This window comes from Lithobates pipiens, unplaced genomic scaffold, assembly GCF_037356315.1.
Source record: "Lithobates pipiens isolate NorthernLeopardFrog02 unplaced genomic scaffold, aLitPip1_a1.2 Scaffold_16, whole genome shotgun sequence".
Classification (NCBI taxonomy): domain Eukaryota; kingdom Metazoa; phylum Chordata; class Amphibia; order Anura; family Ranidae; genus Lithobates; species Lithobates pipiens.
Genome location: NW_027507748.1, coordinates 270083628 through 270099877, shown reverse-complemented (window position 1 = coordinate 270099877; position 16250 = coordinate 270083628). Strand labels below are relative to the sequence as shown.

The window sequence follows — 16250 nt, the reverse complement described above, 5'->3', positions numbered from 1 at the left end:
GAGGGCCATCCTTTTACCATTGTGAATACTTAAACAGCTTGCATCTCAGATGTCGTACGTAAGAGGTGCTATCCCAGAGTCAGACTTGAGTTTTGCTCCCTGACCACTCCTCCGTTTTCTTGCTAAAAACCTTCCGGTGTCACTGTACAGAACAGAGGATGTCCATCGAACCTTACTGGGTCTTCTGGATCAAGGTGTCAATGCCCCAGAATGGTTTCAGGATCTTTACTTTAATCTGTTCACTTTTTTTAAACTCAAAGCAGGCATTTACTCCATCTTAAATCTCAAGGTTTTGAATATGTCTTCAGTCAGGTCCTAAAATTCAAAATTAAATTTAGCAGGTCTGTTATCACCTCCCTTTTATTAGGTATACTTTTTGGCTTCTATGAACATCAACGATGCTTGCTTACATGTCTATCTTTCCAGTGCAACAGCAATTCCCAAACTTTGTTGTGGTGTCTCTTCAGTAATTCATTTGGTCTGAGTCTCAGGGCTTCCACCCTAGGCGTTTCTCAGTGGGACAACTCCTCTCTTTCCTACTTAGGAACTCAGCCAATTAAGGGAGGAATTCATTGCTCCCCCAACCTGGAGCAAATGAAATCTTGCTTTATTGGGGCATTTTTGCCTTCCTCTGGATCAACTAGATGTATAGGATTGTGTAAACGGAGGCTTTCTATTTGTTTTTTTGTTTTCTATTCGTTGAACTAGATGGACTTGTCTTTTTTCAAACTGACTATATGTGAAGTGGGATACAAAAAGGGCAGAAACACACATAGTTAGAGACCATTGCGTACTCGCTCCCTGATTAAGACCATGTACAGGGGTCTCCCATTTTAAGCGAGTGTTTGTGCTGATAGTCATGCCTTAGAAAGAACCCTTTTTGGTTTTTCATAGGGACAAGATGGTGTTCAGCCCAGGACTCCTTTCCTGCTTAAGGTGGCTCCTTCTTTTTACCCCAACCAAGACACTGTTGTGCAGCTCCTCTGTCTGGCTCCATTTCACCAGAAGGAAATGTCCCCTCCATTGTTTGGATGTGGTATGGGCTATGCAAGTCTGGGGTCTGCAAGTCTTTTTTTTTTTTTTCTCAGCCACTGCTTCTTTCTGAAAGACTGATTCCCTCTTTGTCATCCCAGGAGGACCCAGTAAGGGTGCCCCAGGCTTCTTGTCCCACCAACTCTGTGACTTAGATAGACCATTCAAGGCTATGGTCTCAAGGATTGGGTTCTACCCTTTCCTGTTAAAGGGTAACCTAGCAGTAGATCCATGAATGCTTCTTTGGCTTTTCTATTTCAAGTATAGTTTTCTCAGACTTTCAAGACTGACACCTAATTTTCCCTTCACAAGTTATATAAATTCTACTAGGTGGATATTTCTGTCTCATTTCAACTTTGTGTGTAAGGCCCTTCAGACAGCCATTTAAACTGCAGACAGTTTCCAATTCAATCCCAAATTGTGTTATTTTTTTTTATTTTTTTTTGGCTTGTTAGTGGTTTGTTTGCTGTGTTGTCCATTTCTCAGTCGTACTGCTTTTGGATGTCCCAAAGGATACAGTCATCTTGTGTCCCGCAATGGATAAGAAATTAAAATAAGATTTTTGTTCTTGCTTTAACATCCTATTCTTTGTCTTCTGACGGACACAGATAAAACAGTTATGCTAGTAGTAAGAGAAGTTATGGTCTGGCCTAGAGGTGTTTTTATTTATTTATTTATTTTTTCTTGTTTTTTTATTTGCCAGTGTCCAATACACCTGTAGGCGAAAGTGGGACCATAAAACTTTGACCATCAAGAATAAGAATTTTTTTAAAGAATAAACCATTTAAACATTTATGCCTTCATTACATTCTTATAGCGACAGATTTTTCCAAATCCATGGCCATTTCTTTCTGAATTCTACAATGCAGCGTTTGTTAGAGATTCTTCCTGCCCAGTTTGGTGCTTATGTTTATTCGAATCTACCTTGATCATGTGACCACAGTGAGTTGTGTGCATGTGCTGCACTCGCACACTGCACTTGCGATCTGCAGCGGGTGTCACTGTTCACGTAATATCATCTTAAATGCAGATTGCAAATGCAGTTAGTTTGGGATCGCATGGTACAGTAGTATCATGCGGTTTGTTGTGCGTTTTTTTTTTTTTTTTTTTTTTAAAGTGGCATATGCACTACTTTTTCTGCTGTCCAGCATGATTCATTTTGAATGAGCTGAAATCACACTACATCCGTGCCGCTTATGAATCGCACATGAACGCACATCGCATTCCTGTGCAATTCATGGTGTGAACTGGCACTCAGTGGGGATCAAAGCAATTGCATGATTTGCATGGTGTTTAACGTGCAGTATATTGCACATTAAACATTCTTATGTATTATCCATTGTCAATTGAACTCCAACACACATTTTAGGGCTGATTCATGCCACAAAAACGCACTTCAGGTCTGTTCCACTGTGTTTTTGTTGCATTATATTTGCGTTTTTGAAACCTCCTCAGATGCATTTGAGATGCTTTCTATGCATTTTTGATGCAGAATAAAAACGCACTGGACTGCATGGGGTGTGAATTGGCGTTTACAGTATGCTGCAACACAACTGAGCTATAGATCTTCAAAACAAACAGATGTTAATGCTCTGTGCATTGCGGTGCTTTAAGAGATGCTGTGGTTTAAAAAATAGTGCAAGGCCTTTTTTTTTTTTTTTTTTTTTTTTTTTTTTTGGTGTCGTCAGGCCATTTAAAATTAACTTCCACGGATGAAAAAAATATGTTGTAGCTCACTGCTTAATAATTTCAGTCCCTAAATGGCATTCCATTCCTCCTGGCAGAAGGAATGTGAACAGCCTTGCTTACCTAGGGGTTCTACAGAATTCCTTTTTGGCTTTTAGGCCCAGAGTATTTGGTGGTGTTTGGTTCTATGTATAAATTTGCTGTAAAATTGTGGTTCTCATCAATGCTTTCAAGGAAAAGTTATAAGCGAGCAATAGGCAGGATTTTATAGATCAGTGCTTCTGTAATTTTACTGAATTAAAAAAAAAAGATTTTGTTGGTCTAGTGAACAAAGCTTAAGTGGACTGAGACCTAAATGGGTCTTGTCTAGGTACGGTCTTCATTAACTCCTCTCATCATTTATTCCTTGTTCAGCTTTTCAAGCCAGAAGAAGATGATTTCCAAGACTTTCAAGAGGCATCCAAATCTGGACCCATTGATGACTCTTTTCCTGATTTCCAAAGTGATATGTCTAAAATGTCATCGTCATTGTTGAAGAGCAGGTAGTAAAATGTTTCTGTTATATACTGCATTTCATAGAAACATTACCCTGTGCACAGAGTATTCACGGCGCATTTTTTTTCTACATTTTGTTATGTTACAGCATTCTTCCAAAATGGATTAAGTTAATTATTTTCCTCAAAATTCTACAAACAATACACCATAATGACGATGTGAAAGAAATTGAAATCTTTGCCATTTTTTTTTTTTTTAAAACTCGCATGTACACAAGTATGAACAGCCTTTGCCATGACAGTCAAAATTATGCATCCTGCTTCCACTGATCATCCTTGAGGTATTTTTACAACTTGATTGAAGTCCACTTGTGGTAAATTCAGTTGATTTGACATGATTTGGAAAGGCACACACCTGTCTATATGATGTCCCACAGTTAACAATGCATGACAGAGCACAAACCAAGCCATTAGGCTGGGTTCACACCGCTGCGGGTGGGAGACCCGCATGTGATTCGCACCGCAGTGCAAATCACATCCGATCTGTCTGTGCGATGCGAGTTCAGCCATACAGATAGTATGGCTGAATTCGCATCGCACCCTCCGCAAACTCGCACAGGACCCTTTTTTGGTCCGCAGCAGAATCGGATTGCATGGGTGTTCACACCATGCGATCCGATTCCTGTCCGAGTTTGCAGATCGCACTGCGATATGCGGACTGGTCTGGGGGTGTCATTAAGATTTCAATGACACTCCCAGCAGTCCGCATAGGGCAGTGTGAACTGCCGGCGGGAGGCATGCGATGCGGGAAAACGCAGCGGATTCGCGGCATTCCCGCATCGCTATGGTGTGAACCTAGCCGAAAGTACAAGGAATTGCCTGTAGACCTCCAAGACAAGATTGCATTGAGGCACAGATCTGGAGAAGGCACAGAAAAAATTCTGCAACGTTGAAGGTCACAGTGAGCACAGTGGCCTCCATCATACCTAAACAGAAGAAGTTTGTAACCGCCAGGACTCTTCCTACAGCGGGCCGCCCACCCAAATTGAGCAATCGCGCGTGAAGGGCCTTAGTCAGAGAGGTGACCAAGAACCCGATAGTCATTCTGACGGAGCTGCAGTGTTTCTCTGTGGAGAGCAGAGAACTTTCCAAAAGAACAACCATTTGCAGCACTCCACCAATCAGGCCTCTATGGTAGAATTGCCGGGCGGAAGCCACTCCTCAGTAAAAGGCACATGACAGCCCACATGGAGTTTGCCAAAAGGCAGCTGAAGGACTCTCAGACCATGAGAAACCAAAATCTCTGGCCTGAGGAAATAAAGATTGAACTCTTTGACCTGAATGGCAAGCGTCCTGTCTGGAGGAAACCTGACCAATACCATCCCTACAGTGAAGCATGGTGGTGGCAGCATCATGCTTTGGGGATGTTTTTTAGTGGCAGGAACTGGGAGACTAGTCAGGATTGATGGAAAGATAAATGTAGCAATGTACAGAGACATCCTTGATGAAAATCTGCTCCAGAGGGCTCTGGACCTCAGACTGGGATGAAAGTTCATCTTCCAACAGGACAACGACCCTAAGCACACAGCCAAGACAACAAAGGAGTGGCTATGGGACAACTCTGTGAATGTCCTTGATTGACCCAGACTTGAACCCAATTGAACATCTCCAGAGAGATCTGAAAATGGCCCTGTGCAGACACTCCCCAACCAACCTTGATGGAGCTTGAGAGGTCCTGCAAAGAAGAGTGGAAGAAACTGCCAAAAAATAGGTGTGCCAAGCTTGTAGCATCATATTCCAAAAGATTTGAGGCTGTAATTGGGGCCAAAGGTTCTTTAATAAAGTATTAAGCAAAGGCTGTGAATGTATGTGTGATTTATACAAATTTATAACAAAAACATTTTTCAAACAAACTTCTTTCACATTTTCACTATGGGATATTGTTTGTAGAATTTTGAAGAAAATAATGAATTTAATCCATTTTGGAATAATGCTGTAACAACAAAATGTGGAAAAGCGATGTGAATAATTTCCGGATGCACTGTATTAAATTGATAAACATTTTTTCCTACAGGCAGTATTGCGTTTGTTCCAGATTTATTTGTATCTCTGTGACATGTGTGAAGAAATCATTTTCCATGCTGGTAAAGTGGATATACCAGCATGTAGGGTGTTGTAACCCCCTGAAAGTCGATACACCCCTAGTGATGCACTTTAAAGTGTTGGGTCTCCAGAATTCTGTGCATTTGGCACAAAAATAGTATGGGGCCTGGTGCAGTTGAATGGGTGCATACTTGCAAACTTCAGAATAATGTGCATTTTGGTCTGCAGGAGCTTACTTTAAGGCTGAAGCAGGAAAGGGCATGCACATGTGCTAAGGGCCAAGTACAGCATAGTATACATACATGCTTGCAAGCTTGTTGCCTAAATGCAAGCTTCAATAAACACATGTTATGCATAGATGTTGCTTTCATACATGTGACAGAAGCACATGTTTGGAAGACCATGGGCATTGGTGCATTTGAAGGAGTTGTGTCTCCAGAATAGCATGCATTTGGGTTTGCAGGAGCTTAGTTTTGGGATCCCTTTTCACACTTTTTTATTTTTTTTTTATTTTATAAATGTGGTGTTTACAAGTTAAAAACAGTTTTTTTTTTTTAATTTATTTTTTTTTTTTGCTAGAAAATTACTTAGAACCCCCAAACATTATACTTTTATTTTTATTTTTTCCTAACACCCTAGAGAATAGAATGGTGGTCGTTGCAATACTTTTTGTCACACCGTATTTGCGCAGCGGTCTTGCAAGCGCACTTTAAAAAAAAAAAATACAGTTTGTTGAATTAAAAAAATAAGACAACAGTAAAGTTAGCCCATTTTATTTTATTTTATTTTATTTTTTTTTATTTATATATAATGTTATGCTGAGTAAATTGATACCCAACATGTGACACTTAAAATTTGCGCCCACTCGTGGAATGGCGACAAACTTTTACCCTTAATCTCCAAAAAAAAAAATTCTTCAGGTTGCATGTTTCGCGTTACAGAGGAGATATAGGGCTAGAATTATTGCTCTCGCTCTACTGATTGCTGCGATACCTCACATATGTTGTTTGAACAACGTTTTCATATGCGGGTGCTACTCACGTATGCATTCTCTTCTACACGCGTGCTTGGTGGGACGGGGCACGTTTAAAATTTAAATTTTTACACTGTTTAAAAAAAAAAAAAAAAAGTCACTTTTATTCCTATTACAAGGAATGTAAACATCCCCTGTAATAGGAAAAAAGCATGACAGGACCTCTTAAATGATCTGGGGTCAAAAAGACCTCAGATCTCATGTTTACACAAAAATGCAAAAAAATAAAATGGCCCTTTTTAAGAGCTAATGGGTGGAAGTGATGTTATGACATCGCTTCTGCCCTGCAGTGTCATGGAGACGGGTGGGAGCCACCTTCCCCTCACTCGTCTCCATGTACAGCACTGTGAAGGATCTGCTCCGCCGTTGCCGATGGCTCTGGTAAGCGGCGGAGGGCACCAGATCACAGCGGGAGGGGGGGCTCCCCTCTCTCACCACCGATAAAAGTGATCTCGTGGCGAATCCACCACAGATACCACTTTTATCATGTACCGGACCACTGCTACCATAACAACAATATCCGTCCCCAAAGTAGGGACGTAAATTGGCGTGCGGCGATCCGGATGTTGTTAAATGGTTCTAGAAAGGAGAGGCAGCCGGGGGGAGTCAGGTGCACTGCCCTCAGGTTCAGTGATCTGGCGGTGTCCACATTGCCCCCCCCCCCCCCCCCATGGACAGTGGTGTCAGATGCATCTGAGCCACTGTGGTATTTGGCATTGCAGCATTTTCTTGACACATTCATTTTTCATTGCGTGGACTGCTGCCACATCACCTTGATCATTCCTGATCTCTGTTGATCGAAGACTAAGCAGGATCAAGCCTGGTTAGTATGGCCTATCAAGCCTGCCTGAGAATACCACATGCTGTATGCTTTCCCCACCTGTGTGAGGGAGGCACCTGAGGCTGCTGTGTTTTGAGAGTATCTCAGGCCAGAAGATAGGACAGTCTCTGAGGTGGTTTTTGCTCCATCTTTAGCCAGCAAAAGCTTGGTAGGTAAGTACACCTCTTTTGGCCTTTGGGGTCTGCCATAGTCATCAGTCTTTTTTTGCCTTGCATTTCACTCCTGAAGCAGAAGGTATGGGCTCATTATTTAAAAAACAAACCCTCAAACGTTAACCAACATAAGGCCTAGCTTTAGATCTTAAGCCACTGGACATCCTTCTGTTTCAAACGGTTCTACCCATTTAGTGTTGACCTCCTACGAGAGGTAGATTTCGGGGTCTATAGTCATCAATAAAACAATATCTTCATGTGCCGTTTTTTTTTTTTTTTTTCCTAGGCTCATCAAGGGTTTTTGCAAATTGCAGTGCAAAGTCATCTTTTGTTTTATTTTTGTGACTCTGCTCTTCGGGCTGGCCATAGCTCTGAAAGTTCACAAAGCTCCCAGCCCAGTACTGGACTTGCTGAAAATGCAGATGTGCCAATCTCAGTTTACATCAATAATCTTTGTTCAGGAAGCAGTCTGTTCCAGATTTTTCTTTGAGACATTTCTTCTGGAGGAAGTTGTATCTAGGTCAAGGCACATTCCCTATGTACAGTCCTACTCCAGGTCTTTAGTAGTAGATCATTCTCTCTGTCTGGAACATGAAGTTCCAGGCAATGGATTGCCAGAGGAATCTGTTCCCAGGATATTACAGAGCTAAGATTGCTGGTTGATGGTTCAAGAGCTGGAGATAGGCGATTGGCAAGATGACCACTGATGCCAGCTTCTCCAGTTGGTTTGAAGGTGGCTATAGTTTAGTGGACTTAGTATCCACAAGAGAAAGTACTGCCCATCGATATCTTGGATTGTTGGCAAGTACACCTTGCTCTGGATGTTGGAATGAACCAGTTGTAGGTGTAATCTAGTAATTCTTCTGCAGATAAAATATATATGTGTGTGTGTGTGTGTATGTATATATATATATATATATATATATATATATATGTGTGTGTATATATATATACACCGTATTTATCGGCGTATAACACGCACCCCAAATTTAGGAGGGAAGTTTAAGGGAAAAAAAAAAACTTACATTTTATATGCCCATCAGTGTCATCTGCAGCCTTGCCCACCATTGCAGCCTTGTCCACCATTGCAGCCTTGTCCACCATTGCAGCCTTATCCACCAGTGCAGCCTTGTCCACCAGTGCAGCCTTGTCCACCAGTGCAGCCTTGTCCACCAGTGCAGCCTTGTCCACCAGTGCAGCCTTGTCCACCAGTGCAGCCTTATGCAGCCTTGTCCACCAGTGCAGCCTTATGCAGCCTTGTCCACCAGTGCAGCCTTATGCAGCCTTGTCCACCAGTGCAGCCTTATGCAGCCTTGTCCACCAGTGCAGCCTTATGCAGGGTCATTCCATGTTGTGCATCATCACTGCTCTTTTTACTGATTTTCTTTATTTTTTAAAGTGAGCCTGTCGCTTTGGGGTCAAAACTGAAGTAAATAAATACAGCATGTAAAAGATGAAGGTAAATGCTAACCTTTCCGCCAGCTCATGTGTTAAAACTTCTCTGCGTTTCTCATATCTGGCCACTGCAGGTATTCAACATTTCTAAAGGTGAATACCTGCACCTCCACTGTACGCTGTAATGCCTACATTTTGTAGTGGCATTAGGAGCTGGTGCAGTGAAAAAGTCGGCGCGTCAAGTACCTATGTTCCACATAACTGCAGAGATTAGCTAAACTGAGCCGTCTTACATGCATTCCACTGGAAAGATAAGTGTTTACATTCTTCTCCTAAAAGCTGAGTTTACTTTAAGTTTTAACTCCTTATAAATGTTGTCACAGGATAAGTTCACTTTTTAACCAGTTGCCGACCGCCGCACGCCGATGTACGTCGGTACAATGGCACGGGCAGGCATAAGGACATACATGTACGTCCCTTGCCTCCCGCGGGTCGGGGGCCCGATCGGGCCCCCGCCCGGTGCCTGCGGCGGTCGGTATTCGTACGGGAGCGATCCCGGACGAGGGGACGGCCATTCATTCATGGCCACCCCCTCGCGATCGCTCCCGACGAATAGAAATCCCCGGTGACATCACTTCCTCTCCTGTAATGTAAACACAGGAGAGGAAGTGATGTATTCTCTCCTCCGTGTCGGTATTTTTCGTTCCGACACGGAGGAGAACGGATCAGTAAGTTGCACCAACACTCTACACACACAGTAGAACATGCCAGGCACACTCACACCCCCCCTTTACCCCCCGATCACCCCCCCAATTACCCCTGCCCCCCAGTCACAGTGACACCAATGTCATTTTTTTTTTTTTTTTTTTTTTTTTTGCATTGGTGTCATTTGTGACTGTAATAACTGTTAGGGCAGTTAGAGTTAGCCCCCTTTAGTTCTAATGTACCCCCCTAACCCCCCCAATAAAGGTTTAACCCCGTGATCACCCCCCGTCGCCAGTGTCACTAAGGCTGGGTTCACATTGCAGCGGTTTATGAGAACGAATGTGATTCGCACCGCACTGCAGTGCAAATCACATCCGATCTCTGTGCGATTCGAGTTCAGCCATTCGCCGCACCCGCCGCACCCGCCACACCCGCCGCACCCGCCGCAAATTCGCACGGGACCCTTTTTTTGGCCCGCAGCAGAATCGGATCGCATGGGTGTTCACACCATGCGATCCGAGTTTGCAGATCGCACTGCGATATGCGAACTGATCTGGGGGTGTCAGTAACATTTCACTGACACTCCCAGCAGTTCGCATAGGGCAGTGTGAACTGCCGCCGGGAGGCATGCGATGCGGGAACCCGCCGCGCATTCGTGGCGTTTCCGCATCGCTCCAGTGTGAACCCAGCCTAATAAGCGATCATTTTTCTGATCGCCGTATTAGTGTCACAGGTGACGCTAGTTAGGCAGGTAGGTATTTAGGTTCGCCGCAGCTTTTTATAGCGCCAGGGACCCCCATATACTACCGCATAAAGCCCCCTGATTGCCCCCTAGTTAACCCTTTCACCTGTGATCACCATATAACTGTTACAGGTGACGCTGGTTGGTTAGTTATTTTTTTATAGTTTCAGGGCACCCGCCATTTATTACCTAATAAAGGTTTAACCCCCTGATCACCCGGCGGGTGTCATTTGTGACTAATAACTGTTAGGGCAGTTAGGGTTAGCCCCCTTTAGTTCTAAGGTACCCCCCTAACCCCCCCAATAAAGGTTTAACCCCGTGATCACCCCCCGTCGCCAGTGTCACTAAGGCTGGGTTCACATTGCAGCGGTTTGAGAACGGATGTGATTCGCACCGCACTGCAGTGCAAATCACATCCGATCTCTGTGCGATTCGAGTTCAGCCATTCGCCGCACCCGCCACACCCGCCGCACCCGCCGCAAATTCGCACGGGACCCTTTTTTTGGCCCGCAGCAGAATCGGATCGCATGGGTGTTCACACCATGCGATCCGAGTTTGCAGATCGCACTGCGATATGCGAACTGATCTGGGGGTGTCAGTAACATTTCACTGACACTCCCAGCAGTTCGCATAGGGCAGTGTGAACTGCCGCCGGGAGGCATGCGATGCGGGAACCCGCCGCGCATTCGTGGCGTTCCCGCATCGCTCCAGTGTGAACCCAGCCTAATAAGCGATCGTTTTTCTGATCGCTGTATTAGTGTCACAGGTGACGCTAGTTAGGCAGGTAGGTATTTAGGTTCGCCGCAGCTTTTTATAGCGCCAGGGACCCCCATATACTACCGCATAAAGCCCCCTGATTGCCCCCTAGTTAACCCTTTCACCAGTGATCACCATATAACTGTTACAGGTGACGCTGATTGGTTAGTTATTTTTTTTATAGTTTCAGGGCACCCGCCATTTATTACCTAGTCTCACTAGTGTACCCCTAAATTTAGGGGTGTCTACTTTCCAAAATGGGGTCATTTGGGGGGGGTTTGTGCCATCTTGGCATTTTATGGCCTTCAAAACTGTAACGCCCTTAGAAAGCCTGAAGGCGGTGCTTGGTTTTCGGGGCCCCGTACGCGGCTAGGCTCCCAAAAAGTCCCACATATGTGGTATCCCCGTACTCAGGAGAAGCAGCAGAATTTATTTTGGGGTGTCATTTCACATATGCCCATGGCATGCGTGAGCAATATATCATTTAGTGACAACTTTGTGAAAAAAAAAAAAAAGTTTGTAATTTTCCCGCAACTTGTGGCAAAATATAAAATATTCCATGGACTCAACATGCCTCTCAGCAAATAGCTTGGGGTGTCTACTTTCTAAAATGGGGTCATTTGTGGGGGTTTTGTGCCATCTTGGCATTTTATGGCCTTCAAAACTGTAATAGGTAGTGAGAAGTGAACTCAAAAATTTACGCCCTTAGAAAGCCTGAAGGCGGTGCTTGGTTTTCGGGGCCCCGTACGCGGCTAGGCTCCCAAAAAGTCCCACATATGTGGTATCCCCGTACTCAGGAGAAGCAGCAGAATTTATTTTGGGGTGTCATTTCACATATGCCCATGGCATGTGTGAGCAATATATCATTTAGTGACAACTTTGTGAAAAAAAAAAAAAAAAAAAAAAGTTTGTAATTTTCCCGCAACTTGTGGCAAAATATAAAATATTCCATGAACTCAACATGCCTCTCAGCAAATAGCTTGGGGTGTCTACTTTCTAAAATGGGGTCATTTGTGGGGGTTTTGTGCCATCTTGGCATTTTATGGCCTTCAAAACTGTAATAGGTAGTGAGAAGTGAACTCAAAAATGTACGCCCTTAGAAAGCCTGAAGGCGGTGCTTGGTTTTCGGGGCCCCGTACGCGGCTAGGCTCCCAAAAAGTCCCACATATGTGGTATCCCCGTACTCAGGAGAAGCAGCAGAATTTATTTTGGGGTGTCATTTCACATACGCCCATAGCATGTGTGAGCAATATATCATTTAGTGACAACTTTGTGTAAAAAAAAAAAAAAAATTTTTTTTTTGTCATTATTCAATCGCTTGAGGCAAAAAAATAAAATATTCAATGGGCTCAACATGCCTCTTATCAATTTCCTTAGGGGGTCTACTTTCCAAAATGGGGTCATTTGGGGGGGTTTTGTACTGCCCTGCCATTTTAGCACCTCAAGAAATGAGATAGGCAGTCGTAAACTAAAAGCTGCGTAAATTCCAGAAAACGTACCTTAGTTTGTAGATGTGACAACTTTTGCGCAAACCAATAAATATACAATTATTGACTTTTTTTTTACCAAAGACATGTGGCTGAATACATTTTGGCCTAAATGTATGACTAAAATTGAGTTTATTGGATTTTTCTAATAACAAAAAGTAGAAAATATCATTTTTTTTCAAAATTTGCGGTCTTTTTACGTTTATATCGCAAAAAATAAAAATCGCAGAGGCAATCAAATACCATCAAAAGAAAGCTCTATTTGTGGGAAGAAAAGGACGCAAATTTTGTTTGGGTACAACATTGCATGACCGCGCAATTACCAGTTAAAGCAGCGCAGTGCCAAAGTGTAAAAAGACCTCTGGTCATTTACCAGCAAAATGGTCCGGTCTGAAAGTGGTTAAAGGGAAAAAAAAAAAAATGAATGTACATTTTTTTTTTTTTTTTTGGAGCCTTGAAAGCATTGAACCCACGATCACCCGATCATTGGTGCCATGCAGGACTCCTACAGATAAAGACAGGCACACTCGATGAACTACTCAATGAACTACCAGGGCGCTGTTGAGCACTGGAGAACTACAAGCCAGCAGCCACAAAGGGATCTGTGAATCAATGAGTCGGCCATGTAGGCGCTCTTTTTAAATAGTGACAACAGGTACGGAGAGAAGATCCCCGGGCCTGCTGTCACAGGTAGGGGGATGAGAGAGTGAGTGCAGTATCGGGAATATGTTACATGTTCCACCGTAAAAACGGGTGGAACATGTAACGTGTTCCTGAAGGTGAACTTATCCTTTAAATATGACCAATGTTTTAATAATGATTATATCAATAGATTACATAGTTTAGATATGTTACATTAAGAAGAGATTTGAAATTTGTAATCTTTCTTTGCAGGCAGTATTTTGGAGATGTAAAAATATTGTGACATTGAGGGGTTTTTTTTGTTTTTATTGCACAGTGCTCCACCCTTGCTTATGCCGGTGTCTGGGAAACAAGCACCTATAGCTCCTGTGGTTGATAAATATGCTGCATTTAAAACAATCAATGTGGGCAGCAAACTGGAAAACACAAGTCCCTTCTCAGGTAAGGCCCATGTTTAAAAAAATAAACTGCATAAGTATAACATTTTGCTTAAAGGGGTTTTTCAGGATTATTAACATATTACAACTGCTTCTTACCGTAGTCATAAGCTCTTCTGTATCTCCTGCTAACAGATTGCTGTTGGTGCTGCCCGCTGAACGTTTACCCAACTACAGACTCTTAAGACTTTTATGAACTAGAATATCTTCAAAAATTGCCTTTTGTCAGATTAGGAAATGGTTCTTCCAGTTGTAGATTGATTCAGGACACGCATCAAATGTGTAAAGTATTAATTTCCATGGAAAATCCCTTTTAAAGTGGAATTCCAACTTAACTCTAACTACCCTTTAAACTACCTCCTAACATCTTTGCCTTCTAACATGTGTAAATAAGATGTATACACTACCACTAAGACATAACACTGCCTATTTTCAGCTTGCTCCAGTCCAGTCACGTGATCGCCCCCGTGTTAGCAAACGGAGGCTGCAGGGGAGAGGAGCGAGCGCTCAGACAATGGCTAGTAAAGCCTGGAGTGGTGACCTTACCCAAAGGCTTCAATTGCCCATCTGTTGTCAGCATTCCCTGCTCTCCCTTGAAGCCACGCTGGCTGACACATGACCATATCAGAGCAACCTGAAAGTAGGTAAGTATATACATCTTTCTTACACAGCTTAGTTAGCCTAGGTGTTGGAGAAGGGAGGCAGTTTTAAAAGTAGTTGGGGTTAAACTCAAATTGTATACTAAAGCCCAACATTTAGGTTCTGTGTTGACAGGCTTTCGGGCTTTTGGCTTTTGTTGATGGTATCTATTTGAAATCGGGTTGAGATGATTCTAATAACTTTAAGAATACAATGATGGGGGCATTTGACCTGCAGTTGATTACTGTCTGACATGCATTTGACCGGCTTTTAACGGGTTTTGCATTCCTGTATGGAAATGCAAAACCCATATTATGTGAACAAAAGACTATCAACACAGGCCCTTTTAGTCTGCTTTTATATTGTATAGAGTTTAAGAGTTAAGACCTGTGTCGGCACGATTTCATTTGCATCAGATGGGTTTTGCTTTCCAATTATGGGAATGCAAAACCGGCTTGAAGGAGGTCAGCTGCAGGTTGAATGTACCTAACAAATTAAAGAGTGTGCTGTCCCCTTAAATGGCAACAGATGCATATCATAAACGCCAACAAAGGTGCATGTGGAAAAATACAAATTCATCATGCACAATGTGTCAAAAATGAATGAATATATAACTCGATAATAAAAAATATAGCGCAATATAAAAAATGGCATATCAAAAATATGGAACTGTACAAATAAGTCAATTTATAGATCACTCATAGTGGATGGAGTGCGGGCTGAGTTTTCGATTACATGACAAGGACTTGGCTGTTAATTCTGGCTGTTGGGATCACTGAGCTGTGTGGAGATCCGAGGATGAGAGCGTCGGCTCCTCTAAGCTATGCAAACGATTTTAATAATCTCTATAATTTGAGATCATTGTGGTCTGGTAAGAGGCCCCATTGTCTTACAAGCACCTTAAGCACTGGAGCACTTTTTGAACTTTGAGCACAGAGCACTTTGTTTGGCACATTGAATACTTTATAAGATTAAAGTGTTCTGTCCTCCGGTGCTTGTAAGACAATGGGGCCTCTTACCAGACCTCAATGATCTCAAATTATAGAGATTAATATCTCCCAGGGAGAAGACAATGGCCTGGCAGAAGGGATCCCCGCATCAACACTGGTTGCAAGAAAGAAAATCACTCCGCGTATGGCTGGCCTTAGTAGTTCATTTTTAAAAGGTATTGCCCTGCTGTGTTCGTAGCTCCAAATGAAAGGTAAACCTTTTTTAATTTCTGGCTAAAAGTATATGCAAGCTTGTGCTTTTCAAGTCTGTAGCCACCTTGCTAGGTTTGAACTGAACACAGGTTAACTTTTTAAGGTGCACATACTGCCTGTCTTCAGGGGTTGGTTTTTGTTTTCGGGGACACATGCCCTAATGCAGTCTTCTAATTTTTAAAAGCAAAGGCCCAGCCGAGGCGTAGGCACCACAACATGTATGATACTTTTGTTAGCCAGTAAAAACCTCTGATTTAGTTGTATCTTATTACTAGGGCCTAAGTTTCCTTACATTTCTTGATAAACTCCACCAACTACCATCCCTCTGCACAATGTTTTTTTTAGTCACCAAGTTAGTCTTGCTGTAAAAATTAAGTAGAACTACACTGCATCTGAGCACAGCAAACCAAAAAACTTTAATTAAATCATTTTTAATATTCAACGCGAATTCCCCCTTCCATCCATGTCTCAAAGCTTTAATTTGCTAAGAAATCAGTTTGAAAAACACCTCCCTATCATTTCTGGCTGTGACTGTCTTGAGTAAGGGCAGCAGATTCATGTAGCATTTACTTCCTGTAATTCATCTGCCCTTAGCTCAGGCAGGAGGGTGTACTTAGCTGTGAAAACCCCCTCCTCTCCACCTGAAGACTTCTGGGGTTTATGTATGATATCATTTACCTAGGCATGGAAACAAGTAACTGAAGAAATGTAAAATAAAAATGTAAAACAAGTAAATGCTTTCCTATCTATTTACTACTCCTAGCATAAGGATTAAAAATAGTCCATGTTGAGAGAGTGAAGTTCCACTTTAAGTTGGCAGTGCATGAAGTCATGGGAAGCCCGGCCCCCAGTAGTAAAGTGAAATTAAATGATGGGGAAGAGAAGATGCCTTTCTGGCTAATGA

The 16250-nt window shown here is 42.8% G+C and overlaps 1 protein-coding gene across 2 annotated transcripts in view; it reads left to right on the top strand.

Annotated features, from left to right (window-relative positions):
- The window catches only part of SYNRG (synergin gamma), a 125478-nt gene that overhangs the window by 49549 nt on the left and 59679 nt on the right, over positions 1-16250 (top strand). For both annotated transcript variants that reach the window (XM_077481399.1, XM_077481398.1), the window contains 2 exons: positions 3133-3260; positions 13385-13509. In XM_077481399.1, the coding sequence (XP_077337525.1) occupies positions 3133-3260; positions 13385-13509 (253 nt within the window). The remainder of the gene's footprint in view (positions 1-3132; positions 3261-13384; positions 13510-16250) is intronic.